The sequence below is a fragment of the Arvicola amphibius genome, chromosome 2 (genome assembly GCF_903992535.2).
Source record: "Arvicola amphibius chromosome 2, mArvAmp1.2, whole genome shotgun sequence".
In the NCBI taxonomy this organism is placed as follows: Eukaryota; Metazoa; Chordata; class Mammalia; order Rodentia; family Cricetidae; genus Arvicola; species Arvicola amphibius.
In genome coordinates, this window is record NC_052048.2 from 6,113,478 (window position 1) to 6,126,491 (window position 13,014).

Genomic DNA, 13,014 nt, shown 5'->3' on the forward strand with positions numbered 1-13,014 from the left:
CCAGGGAACACACCGATTCCAGCCATCTCCAGTGTTCACCAGTGGGTTTTCATTTCCAGGTCATGAATACTGTGGTTGGAATTCTTCTTACTGTCTTTTGTATGGGACACTTAGACAATAACAAATCTCTTATAATGTGGTCATTTGATTATTTGTATGAAACAGATACCCTTTGGAACCAAGCATGCAGGGGTTGAATATGAGAAGTTCCAAAAGTTTGCTGCCAGCCTGGATGACATGGAAGTTCTACACTAGACTGGGCTATAGAATGATATTGTGTTTAAAAAAAATAATAACAAAATTATTATTATTGTTACAGTTAAAGTTATTTCACATTTTCTTGAATTCTTTTGAAGCTGTAGTTCTTACCACACTGATCATAACAGTACCAGTGTGTCCCGATCCATTTATCTTGTAAAGTGTACTCTGATTATGAGTAGGTGTCTATCAATCATGATGCCATTGTTAATGTAGACAGTTCCAGCTCCATATCTAGCCGGGTATCTTCCTTTGCTCAAATAATTGACTAAGTATTATAAGTTTATTTAGCATGCATTATGTGCTGGTCCTGAAATACTTAAGCACTTTAGCATTTCATACAAAATAACAACGGAGGCCCCAGCCATGTTGAGTAACATCCCTGCTCTACCCTACCCAAGCCAAGGTCTTCGTGGTCTTAATGCTGTTAGTTTGAACTATCATGATTGAGGTGCCATTTTTAAAGGGGTCATATTTTTCTACCTGGTTTCTAATCTGTCCCAGCTTTTAACAAGACGACTATGTTAAATACATACACACATATGTGTGTGTGTGTGTGTATATATATATAGTATATATATAGTTTTTAAAATGTATGTGTGCATGCATGCGAGTGCGTGTATTGCTCAAACTTGTATCTTTTACATGAGGATTTGAACTCAGGTCCTCCTGTTTTCAGAGCACGGCTTTTTACCCACGGAGATAGCTCCCCAAACCTAGCAACTAGCTTCAGATCTAAAACTCACTTTCAAACCATTTGCGATTTCTCATATGTTATTTTTGTTTATTTGGTGTTTGTATATTTCTGAAGTGTGCATATATTATGTATAGGCTACAGCAGTCAAACAGAAGGTGGGAAAAGTCTCTCCTTGTAACAGAGCTGGTTTTGAAAACCCGTTTTCTTACCTGTGCTGGTGACCTTCAGGATTACAGCATCAAAGAACAGCCAGAGGTAGATGCTGTAGGGAGACAGCAGCTGGGACCATGTGGATCACAGCTTCCTGCCTTATGGCCGGTAACGGTATCCTCATTTCTAGCTTTTTGCTGCCACCGTGTCTCCTCTGCTGTCCCAACTCCCATGATTCCCCTTAACATATCCTTTCTCTTGCTTTCATATTCCCTCTTGATCCAAGACAAAACAATAGTCACTAATTAGAAGGGGGAAAAGAGAGAGAGATTGAACATTTTAAAACACGTGAAACCCTAGAGTTCCTGTGACCATCACTGACAGAAGAGAACACTATTTTATATACATTATCCATCAGAGTGCATTAGAAGATGAAACTCCTCAAGGATTATAAAAATAGATATTTATGATAAATGCCATGACTTTCTCAGTTTTCTATTTAGAAGTGGGCTGGCGCTGCAACAGAAAATAACTGGAGGCAAATGGGATAAAAAAAATAATGAGTAATATCCTTCCCCCTCCCCAACTGCTGAAACGAGGCCCAAGTCATTTTGACACATCCCAGTTAACAGCTTTTCAGGGTGGATCGTAACTCCATGTTTTGTTAGTGTCTTAACTCCATAGTGACACACTCAAAGCCTACTCAACTTTGATTATGTGTGTGTGTGTGTGTGTGTGTGTTTCTGGATCTCTCCTGAATGATGGATCTCGTGGTTAAGTTATTTTCAACTTCGTCCCCAAATTTCTTAGCTCTGAATGACGGATAAATACACCAACAGGAGTAAAGTGATCTGTGATTTTCACTCAGAATATGTGTATGGCGTGTCGTTGTGTATGCCTGAAAAGTAAACTTACTGTCCGCCTGTCGCCAGTATAAAAAAAAAGTGGGACCTAATCAAACTGCGGTAGGGTCAACCCTTGTGGTTTTAAAGGGCCTTAATGTTATCCAGCTGCGGACTAAAAGGGGTTGGGAGGGGAAGCTGGAAGGAGTGGAGGGGGCTGGAGGGGCTATGGAAAAGCACAGAGAGTCTGGCTTTTATTTTTATTTTTTTTAAAGTGAGTTCAGTGCCAGCCTGGACATTGGGTGTGCGGACTATTGAGCCATTGTCTTTCCTATTTCCAGAGTAGCCCCCAGTTAATCACTTCGGCTTTGAAGGGAATTTCCTCGTGGAATTCTCCACAGAAAATCTAATCAACTGACCTGCCCTCTCAACAATGGAAGGCTTTTCCCTCTCTCCCTTATTGGGGCGGGCTCTGTAATGTAGCCTTTTGTGCACAATGAACCCTCCCAGTAGGAGTGGAGAGCATGTGTGTGAGTGGCTGTGTGTAGAGAGTACACTCTCTTGTGCTGGTAAGTGTGAGCGAACTCCCTAGCCAGACGCTGTGGTGTTTGGGGGCCGGCACCATTCCCTCGTGCCTGTGTAGGTACCTCTGTCAATCCATGTCAAAGGTCCATTACCTGAATCCCTTCCTTGCCTGCCAGATTTTTATCTAGATAATTGGAACTGCTATGGAGGCTGTGCTTTGCCAGCCAGCTTAGGATTTGGAGAACCAGAGTTTGTCCAGCTTATCTGTGGCTGCCTGGACAGAGGAAATTAAAGAGCCTCGGGGCCGGGGCACACCAGCTCTGTCCAACCTGAGCACCCCAGCCTTTGGGAGCAGGACAGTCGACTGGTCAGGGCAGTCTTCTGGTTGGAGTTTGGGATTGTCCTGCACTCCTGCATGCTGAGCTTGGCATGCGGATACCTGCTCTCCTCCATGCCTGGTTTCTGGAGTTTGGAGCTACAGAAACTTTGCCTGGGTTGCCAGGACATTGCGAGCACTCTGTGGAAAGCGAGCTAGCTCTGAGCCCGACAGAGTGAGTGACAGGCTGTTTACAGGTTTCCTTGAAGGGGCCTCTGCTATATTTCAATCTGTCAAAGTTGCTTTTCTTCCTTCAGAACAATGCCTGATTGTTGTGTGTGTGAGAGAGAGAGAGAGTGTGTGTGTGTGTGTGCGTGCGAGCGTGCGCGCGCGCGCGCGCACACACACATACACACACACATGCTTGTATGTTTCCGTGTGCGCTTGGAAAGAGTCTGGGGGGGGGGGTGAGGAATAACAATTCTTTGTGTAAAAATGCTGTGACTATTAGTGCTTACTTAGTTAATACTCAGTTTGATTGGGGCTCCGTTATTACAAAGTTATTTTTTAATCAGCCCCAAATGTATTTTGCACAGTGATACTGGTGGTGGTGGCGGTGTGTGTATGTGTCTGTGTGTGTGTGTGTGTGTGTGTTTGTGTGTATGGTGTGACTTTTATTATTTAGAGGAGAGAGTCTGGGAGACATGTTTCGAGTTGACTTCTACCGTTCCGTGATGTCCAGGAGAGAGAATTAAGAGGAAGAGACAGGCACCCGGAGCTTGTCTAATGCTAGCAGCCGGAGTGTGCGGCTGTGCGGAGGGGGAGCAGCCAGACTGCTGCTGTAAGTGTACTACCCCTTTAAGAGAATGGTCAAGGAGTCCTAGGAGAGAGAGAGAGAGAGAGAGAGAGAGAGAGAGAGAGAGAGAGAGAGAGAGAGAGAGAGAGAGAGAGAAGGGGAGGGGAAGGGAAGGGGGAGAGGGAGAGGGAGAGGGAGAAAGGGAGAGGGGAGAGAGAGTGAGAAGAGAGAGACACACACAGAGAGAGAATCTATTGGTTTAGAAGGTTTGGACTGACTTGACAGGTTCAGTTGGAGCCGATCATAGGTGGCCGCCGTGACAAAGGGAAGCTGTGCTTTTCCAGCATGCTTACTGACCCTGATTTACCTCAGGAGTTTGAAAGGTGAGTGCTCTTTGGTTTTTGTCCCCCTAATATACCGAAGTGCAAACTCTTCCATTTCATAGGAGTCTGTGAATCCCCTCCAAGATGCCTCCCCCAGATTGCGTGTGTGAGAGCGGCTAGGGTCTCTGCAGCCTTGGGAGCTGATTTCTGTTGTGGTTGCCGGGACCAAATTGAACTGATTTGCAAAGTCTCCTCCGAGCTTACTGCTAATGTTTTTAGGTTGCGTCGGATCACAGGCAGGAAATTAAATGAACATTAAGCATCCCTCTCTCTCCTCCCCCCATCCGCGGCTGCTCTCTTCCTCGCTTAGTCTCCGACTTTCTGCTTTCATTGATTGCCCCCACACACCTTTGTAGCCGGCTCGCATATTCAGGATCTCTGCCTCCTGTAATTTCTCAAGTGATAGAAGGCTTCAGTGGTGTTTAAAGCGGAGGCTGTTAAATTCCTGTTTGATCCCTCTGTTAAACTTTGGAAACTGCTTGGAAAAACAGGACCTTTTGTTGATATGGGAGAGCGGGATTGTTGTTGTCTTCTTTTCCCCAAAGAAAATTTAACATCACAGTTAAATATTGGTAGATAGTTATCGAGGTGTCTGAAGAGGGGAGGTCGGAAATGAACAGGACACCCCCTTTTGAAGTTTTGTGGCCACTTTTGTGCTCGCTGTCTTAACTGTATTTTGATAGCCAGACTTTTAGCTGTGCTGTGACGGGAGCTAACTGTATTCGTAATTAGTTGTTCCTATTTAGAGAGGTATGTGCACTTCCCTTCCCGTTTGATGCAGCAAGTTACATGGGGGCTTTTAAAGGATTTTAGCCCTCCTCCTGTCCATGTAATTTACACATTACAATTTTCATCTTTGAGTTTGTATCCTAGTATAAGTTCATTTTTTGAACTATAAATAGATTTTTGTTTGCCATTAAAAAGAACTCAAACTTCGTATTCTGTATGGTGAATTAAAAAAAAAAAAGCTAAAAAAAGCCAGGATGCAAGATCCCCAGGCTTTTTTCATTTTCATGCAAGCTATACCTTCTGTATAAACATTTGTCGTATCTGACTATGCAACTCAAGCTAGGTGCTAGACCAGCTGGTTAAAAATATGCTAAGTCAAGCTGTTTATCACTCAAACGCCTGAATTTGAGATGAAAAGACGGAAAAAGAAAGGACAAGGATTAAAACATTCTAGAACTGGAGTCATGGGGGAGAGAGAATGTGGAGGGGAAAATAATGCTTGGCTGTGGTCACATCCCCGAGCAGCCACTGTGTGACCAGGGAAGAAAGTGGACGATGTGCTGGCTCCTAAATCCCTCCTTCTCTAGCTCTTGATCCTCTTCACTAAAAAGGTAGATCGTTCCTCAAGGTTTTGAATTATTTTTTTTTTCACAAAGTTTCACATATGAGCTCTCCTGGCCAGTTAGCTTTCCTTTGCAAACGTAGTCTTGTTTCTATGTGGATATTGAAGTTGTTCACACTGGAACACATTATTGCCTAATGGAGCGATTTGTTAATTGAACAGAGTAAGTTTTCAGCAAGTACAGATGAACACCCTTGTGATAATTTTCCTTAATTCTAATTATACCTTTTTTTTTGCAAATAAAACTCTGAGTGATTTGTAGCGTGTTATCAGCCTGGTTTTATAAAGAGGCGGTTACATATTAACAGACTACAGTCTATTTCTCTTATAGGCGAGCTGCCTGCTGGGAACTTTATTTGTATTTTTTTTGAATTATCTCTTTTTAAGCCAAACTTTTCCCTTTAACAACTTAACGCTCAAATCTTCTAACCTTATTTTGTGTTCCCCTTCTAGTGATATTTTTAAGTTCTTTTCTGCATTATGCAGGGGCATCCATTTTTAGCTGGATAATTAAATAAGCCGGTTATAATCAAGTAGTTTGCTTGTATATGCGCTCTGTGTGTAAGCAGTAGTAGTTAAAGTAATTTTGAAAACTGCCACACAATCTAGCATTTTTAATAATTGACCCTGAGATCAGATTGGGCAATACTTCCCCAAATCCCAGCCAAGCCCTGATAGTTTGTGTACTCCTCGTTCTCCCATTGCCACGCACAGAGCAGATCATGTAGATCGATACAGGGCTGAATACTGAAATTCTCCGAAGAACAACCCCATAATAGTACTACCATATATCATCAGAATGAGGCTGGTTTGTTCTCTGTGTTCTCCTTCGCCCCAACAGCTATTTGCAACTTTTGTTGAATAAGTAGGTCATTTTTATTGACTCAATTTTCATTCTGTTTGCTCACCTGCCATCAAAGAGTTTTTCACTCAAATTCATTTAGGCGTCTTAAAGAATTCCTAATGTCTTCATGAATGGAAAATTAGGCACAGTGGGCAGCAATTAGTCAGAGTTCAGGTGCCATTAAAGTTTTAAGTGATTTGTATCTCTAATGTCACTGGTAGAGTAGTGCTCATCTTCTGTGATTCCCCCTACCCAAGAGACAGAGTCTTGGAAACTTCAAGAAATAATTCAAAACTTTCAGTTCAGTCTGAGGATGCAGATTTAGGTGATGAGTGTCGGTGTTTCCAGCTGCAGGAAGGGACAGACTCAGGAGTCTCAGGTTGACAAAGGGCTATTAAATAGCTAAGGAGTTGGTGACAGCTTCATTGTCTGCGAGGATGTTCAAGAGGTAGAGAGAGATGCGTTTCAGAAGTAGCAAGCTTGAACTGCCAGCTCCTGCTTCCCTGCAGCTCCTGCAGGGCTGACTGTGTGACTGAAGGGCAGATCTCAGGTGCCGGAGGAATAGGCAATGCATGGCCCGGCAGATGCTAAGAGAGAAAGACCTTGGGTCCAGCTATGGCTATGCTCCACAATGGGCAGCATTGTCCACGTGCCATGAATAGAAGCATCACTGGCTCTCCGGAGAGGTCTTAGAGAAGTCATTGTCCTTCCATCCAACTGAGAGTTAAAGAATGAGATATTGCGACTTCAGGTTTTTCATCCGAGAATGTCTATTGTCTCCTGACACTTCAACACGGGAAATACTTGCTTTAGCTTGTGGTGTGACTCTCCTGCTGCTGAAGGAGAAATAACCATGTCTGAGATGTTATCACCGGCACAATCGTCAGCTGCTTTACCTCATGTGTGTGTCCGTCTTCTTCCTGATGTGACTGTTCCATGACCAGGTTACCCACCATGCTTCTCAGTTGTTGAACTGGAAAATTTCATTTAAGGAAGTAAAAGACTTCAAAGTGCATCTATTTTAAAAAGACTTGCTATTCCCAGAAAGGAAAAGAAAAGTTAGGAGTGAATGATGCAGCATGTGGCCTCGGCCTCCCTCATGCAGTGGTGTGCTTCTCTCCAAACGGGTACTGACAGCAGCCTCTTTCCCAATGTCGAAGGGAGCCCTGCAGGGTCAAGACCTCATGCAAAAGAAAAGGAATCAGCTCAACTTAGACTTAGCCCACTCCCACCAGATTTATATACAGTCAGCCCAATGAGAGAGATTGTTTTATTATAAAAGTCTCCACTTTATTCTGAAGCAGGGAATGTCCTTCCGGGTCTGTGAAAATCACTTTTGCAAATTGCCCTGGGAAACTACTAGCTGCATGTAAGGCTACCACTCCCAATACTGGTATTTTAGTTACTGCTCCTCCCAATAAAATATATTTTTACCTGGGCATTTATTCAATATAGTTGGAGTCTTAAAAATAAAATCTGTTCTGCTCCGGAGTTACTAGTCCATTCAGGTTAGCAGGTAACGTCCAGACAGGAATTTAAAAGGTACCTGCCTGGCTTTTGTCACCCCAAGGCAACTGTAAGCTTACAGGTCTCATGATCAGTGTGTTCTGATGTCTGCCTTGGTCACTTCAGCTAGTGTTCACTCACTACTACTTCTTGCTGGAGGACGTATTCATTCATTGCAGATTGTAAATTGCCATCTCAATAACTTGTGAGCTCAACTGAGCTGACACCTTGGTTTGGAATGCAGCTCGCTAGAAGCAGTGTGTATACCACACTTCTGTCCCACACCCCATTCTGCCTGAAGACTTGGCAGGAGTCTCAGTGATCACCAAGAACAATGCAGGGTTAAATGCCAGGTGCCACTGTGGCCAGATCAGGGGAAAGCAGGCTGGAGAAATGGAAGAGGGTGTTGTTATTGATTACATGTTGATGCACTTTTTCCCATGCCTCAAATATCAGAAGCACATATTAAAGTGAGTGTCTGTTCTTGGAAAGCTTTTTCGCTGAGATTTACATGAGCATCGTAGATTAGAGGCAGATGAGAAAACCTGTCTGCTTTGGAGTGTCTCAGCCTTCTAAGGGTTGGAAGCTATGTCTCATGGACTTGTTCATGCCACATTGACAGAGCGTCATCCCCAAGGAGTGTCTCATTTTTATTGTCTGATTTTTCCTTGTCCATTCTTCAGCCACCTAAGCCATATGTTGTATCGTGCAGGTATGTGTTATGTGGTCTAAACACAACCCTTTTATAGATTAGTTTTAAAGGCATAACTGGTGGGTGCTGTTTACCTTGTAAATTTGCTATTCCTCTGTAGTTTTAGTGAGATCAACCAATACCACGGGAAATCAGGGAATGGGAGCCAAACTCTCCATTCTTCTCTCGTGCTAAGTCTGTGTGCTCCGTTTCTGAGTCAAGTGACGGCAGTGAACTTAAAAGGTGTGACTCACCTACGTGTGAGTCCTACTCTTCTTAATCCAAACATGCTAGTGGAGGAGAAATCTACAGAGAGATCTCAGTCCTCCTTAATTCTGTCCTCCCAGGCTTTGCACCTAGGGGGTGGCACCCTCATTGGCAGAGAATGTAAAATTCAAATGTGGTGCAGATGAAGTACATCAAGGGGGATTGCTAGAGCAAGAAGAGGAAAAAAAAGACCCACTAAAGACTAACGCTGTTTTCCTTAAACGAGCAGGGTTGATTTAGGTTTACATTGGAGACTGCCTCTATTCCTTCCTGTGAATCAGGAACCTTTTCCCCTTTGACTCTGTGTTCTGCCCTGCAGTCTGGAAGCCTCTTTTGCCTTTTCTTTACTGTCGTCTCCCCTTCCTTTCCCCTGCTAGTTGCGAGTTCCCCATCTCCTCGGGAGATCCTGCGGCGTATGGTTCTGCTTGTCCAATAGGGGGGTGTGCATTTCTCCACATCAGCATCCCTTTCTCTTGGAGGCTGGGAGTGAACCTCAGTAGTGCTGTGTTGCCAGTCCGAGAAGTCACAGCCTCCAAGTTGCTCCCAGCTCTTGCGCCTTCTTTTGTGGGCATTGCGTTCTGCACGTTGGGCTGCCGGGAAGGACCAGACCAAGGCAAGATTGAGAAGAATTCTGGTGAGAACTATTCAGAGGGCTATGGCATTTTAAAAGAGTTGTGGTAAACAAACAGAATTACAGCATCCACAAAGATAATTAGCATAAACAATGTCGTTTTAGGACAGGTGGTTTAAAAAAACAAACAAAGCAAAAAACCCAAATATGAACCCAATTTGAATTCTGCCAATTTGGAACCATTGAACCGTAATCTGCACCTCATGCGCACTGCCCAGGTTTGTTGATGAACTTGTTAAAATGCATCCTTTCTGTTTCTTTTGTATCATTTTCCGGTCATTGTGCCCTTTTTCCACCCGGTTTGAATGTATTTAATCTATTTAAAGGTAGTTTAAGGACCTTTATATTCATAAAACTTGACAGAAGGAAAACGAAAAACAAAAGCTTCTGGGTGTCCAGAGATATTTTGGATCAGAAGTGAAATGAGTTCAGGCTGGAGCTTGACTCCTCATGTCCCGAGTCTCCAAACTCTCGCCTTCTCTCTTTGATCTACGTATCATTTGGATAATTCGGTTCTGCTGCGTTATTGATACATTTGTCATTGTCTCGTTAGTCTCAGTTGCTACTCTTTCCTCTGCTCTGCCTCGTCAGTGGGTGCATGTGTGTCTCCGGGCTGCTTGTCTTTGCTGCTTTCCTCTCTAACTTGGAGAAGGGGGCATGGCATTGACTCCAGAGATGGATCCTACGAGGTGAGGTTGCTAGTCACTGTGAGCTGCGTTGTTTAATCCGACTGTGCTGTCACTAGGAGTTTGAGTCTGGGTCCTTCAGACTTACTACTAAATGACATTTTTCCGAATGCCTTGCGTGGAAATGTTTTGACTTAGATGAGATGTGGAGTGTGGCTGCACGGAAAGCTGTTTATTTTTCCTACATTAAGGATGAAAAGTTCTTTATTGGAGTTAAGAGATCCCCCCCCACCATATTCTCTTGGAGATTGAAGTCCTGCCTTTCCAAGTGTGCTTCTCTTGTAGACCGGTGGCCCTTCTTGCTGAAGCTGAAATAGGAACGTTTGTGAATGAGTTTTGTTTCTCAGAGTTATAAAAATGTGTGTAAACTAGTAAATTGTGTCTCATTCATGTGCTGTGGAGGTTTCTCATACTTTATGGACAAAAATAATTTGGCTACTAACGAATTAGGGCTACCTGCCAGTCTCATCACGCACTGTAGGTAAGAGGGGGGCAAAGCAGGGGAGCTGCTGCCAGGCACCGGGGAAAGTTTCATGTGTGGTCGTGTTTCTATTTCTGCCCTTCACATCTCTGAAAAAATGTGTGTTTTAGAAAAGAAAACGTTCAGACACAGAAGACACGCTCTTTCTTCCGCAGGCGTGCGTATAGGCATGTGTGCAGCCACTGGGATCTCTCTTGCTGTGGAGGCTCCCGGATGCCACTGGCCTTGCTTGTGTTGCCTGCTCATCTCAGTCTCCATCCCATTGAAATCTCTGAGTCAAATGCACTGAGAATAGATGCACAGAAAGATGGGAACTTGAGGGCAAAGAGAATTTGCTAAAAGCCCCTTGCCCTGGAAGGTGTGGTATTGTCAGGCTAGGAGACACAGGTTAGTTAGAGCCTTGAGTAGCTCTGTTGTCCGGAGGGATGTACCTTCTCAGCAGGGATTTCAGGACATTGCTGGAAGCAGACATGAAAGAGTTAACACACTTTGCCTGCTTTTTTTTTTTTTTTTAATTTCTGAATCCAGGGGAAAGGAGACAGACAAGCACATTGTGTATGTGTGGTTTTTTTTTGTACATTTTTAATCAAAATTTATTTCAAATGGTAGTCAGTGTGTACTTAGGACTAAGAGGGAGTCACCGAAGGGGTGGTGAGCTGCCTGAGCCCCACCTCTGAGACTTTTTCATATGAGCTGTTGAAATCTCATTTTAATAAATTAAACATATGTAGGTATATATAATGAAAGAAACCTCCTAATGAAAGGAAGCACAGACGTTGAAAATGACATACGTTTCATATAAAAGAGCATGAAGTAAAAATGTCCTACTCCATGCCACTGCTTTTTCATTCTGAGTTGATGTAGATCCCATGACAAAGTTCTAAACCATGCTGGCTCTAATTGTGGAGCCGAGACAATTGTGTGTTTGCTACAATTCTTCCTTTTGGGTATTTACTCTGAGCAGGAGTTTGTTGGGCAATAGGCTACAAAGTCCAGAGATATTTTTTTTCTTTCTCACTCCTGTCCTGGTGCCCCTTTGTTCATTCCCTTGTTTTGTTTTCCCATTAGAATATTTGCTATTTAATTTCATAACATATTTGAAAAGGGACTCCAGGAAGATGCCACATAAAATAAAGGTTAAGAATTCATTTCTCCTTTCCTATCAGCCCGAGGCTAGAGAACCTGGAAGCTACTCTATGTTGTTCCCAGTTCTTTAGGAGAGGGAGGATTGGACCTGTGTTCAAACTGCTGTGGGCCTGATTAACTCATTAATTCAACTCTGACCTGTGCCAACCATAGCTGAACATAGAGTATCAGATTGTCACCCTGAGCATCAGATTGTCAAACAGGAAGAAAACTGTAATAGGCAAAGGCCCGGTCAACAGAACACCTGGGCATGCGTAAACAAAGAGAAATTCACATTTCCCTCTCCTCCAAATCAGAGCTAAATTTGGGAATTGTCACTAGATCCCAGGGGATTATGGGCTACACATCTTGTTAAGGTATTGTTCTATAACTTAGAATTACTGGAAAAATAAAATGGATTGGTTTTGACCGCTGAACAATTTAAGAATGTTTAATGTTTTAAAAGCATTCCTCTAGGGTAATAGAAACAGATCCAAAAGACACAGAGGGCAGGTTCAGAGAGCTGCGTGATGGAACATAAGATGTATACTTTTATGAGTAGATTAAAAAATAATTAGAAGTGGCTAGCAGTGAAGGGGTTATTTGGGGGAGATCCTGTAATTATTCCCATGTACAAAGTCGGAGTTCAAGAGAATTCTTTTTACTTACTTGGCAGTTGGCATCCTGAATCAGTCCTGCTCAATCCTGATGGAGAAGTTTGGGGACGATCACCTTGAAAGGAAGAAATACTTCCTAGAATACAAGCAATATTGGTTCCTGTTTCTCCCACAATGCAGGATCCCAGGGCAGGTGCACCACAGACATAGAAGGGCACTCTGGCTTTAAGTACCCAAAGGTGGTGATGTGGGGCATAGGTCTGAGCATTTATAACAGACTCGGTCAGGAGAATTGAGGCAGCATTTGGGGACAGTAGATGTTTCCTGTTCAAATAATGAGAAAGTTAAAGTTAGAAGCCCAGTATATACATAACAATATCTTGTCAATTTTAAGATATCTGTCCCATAATGAATAGAAGACTTTCCTCTCGCTTAGCCAAGGATTTCATTTGTCTGTCTCCTCGCTGATGTTTTGGTGTATAATGCAGGAGACAAGAGTTAGGAGTTTGTCCTGACATCTTCAGCTTCCCTTTTCTCACAAACTGAGGCCTCCTAGAGTCTTTAATGGGAGACAGAGGAATAGGTTAAGATTTCTTAAAAACCTCTCCGGAGACCCTACCTAAAATTTTGTCACTTTGAAATTCATTTGAAAGGTTCCCAGCTCTTGAATTTAGTGGTCAACATTCCTGCATTTAGTGTGTCCTTTGGGGATGGATTTTATCTCGTAGCGAGTCTTTTTACATGTGGAACCACAACTGTCAATTCGTCAATTAGATGCTGTTCCACAGGTTCACGTGGGATATCTCAGGAATTTTCATCTAAGTACTATACGTGGTTCTTTTTTAAGG

General features: G+C 43.2%; 1 protein-coding gene across 8 annotated transcripts in view; it reads left to right on the forward strand.

The window, feature by feature from the left end:
- The first annotated feature begins 2,769 nt into the window (after positions 1-2,769).
- Sox5 (SRY-box transcription factor 5) overlaps positions 2,770-13,014 on the forward strand; it is a 385,023-nt gene continuing 374,778 nt past the window's right edge. For 2 of the 8 annotated variants that reach the window (XM_038318752.1, XM_038318754.1), the window contains exon 1: positions 2,770-3,023. In XM_038318752.1, the coding sequence (XP_038174680.1) occupies positions 2,902-3,023 (122 nt within the window). In that variant the 5' untranslated portion in view covers positions 2,770-2,901. Of the gene's footprint in view, positions 3,024-3,217; positions 3,630-3,869; positions 3,968-13,014 lie in introns of those variants that run through there. The other 6 variants (XM_038318751.1, XM_038318753.1, XM_038318749.1 and 3 more) reach the window with 5 other exon arrangements.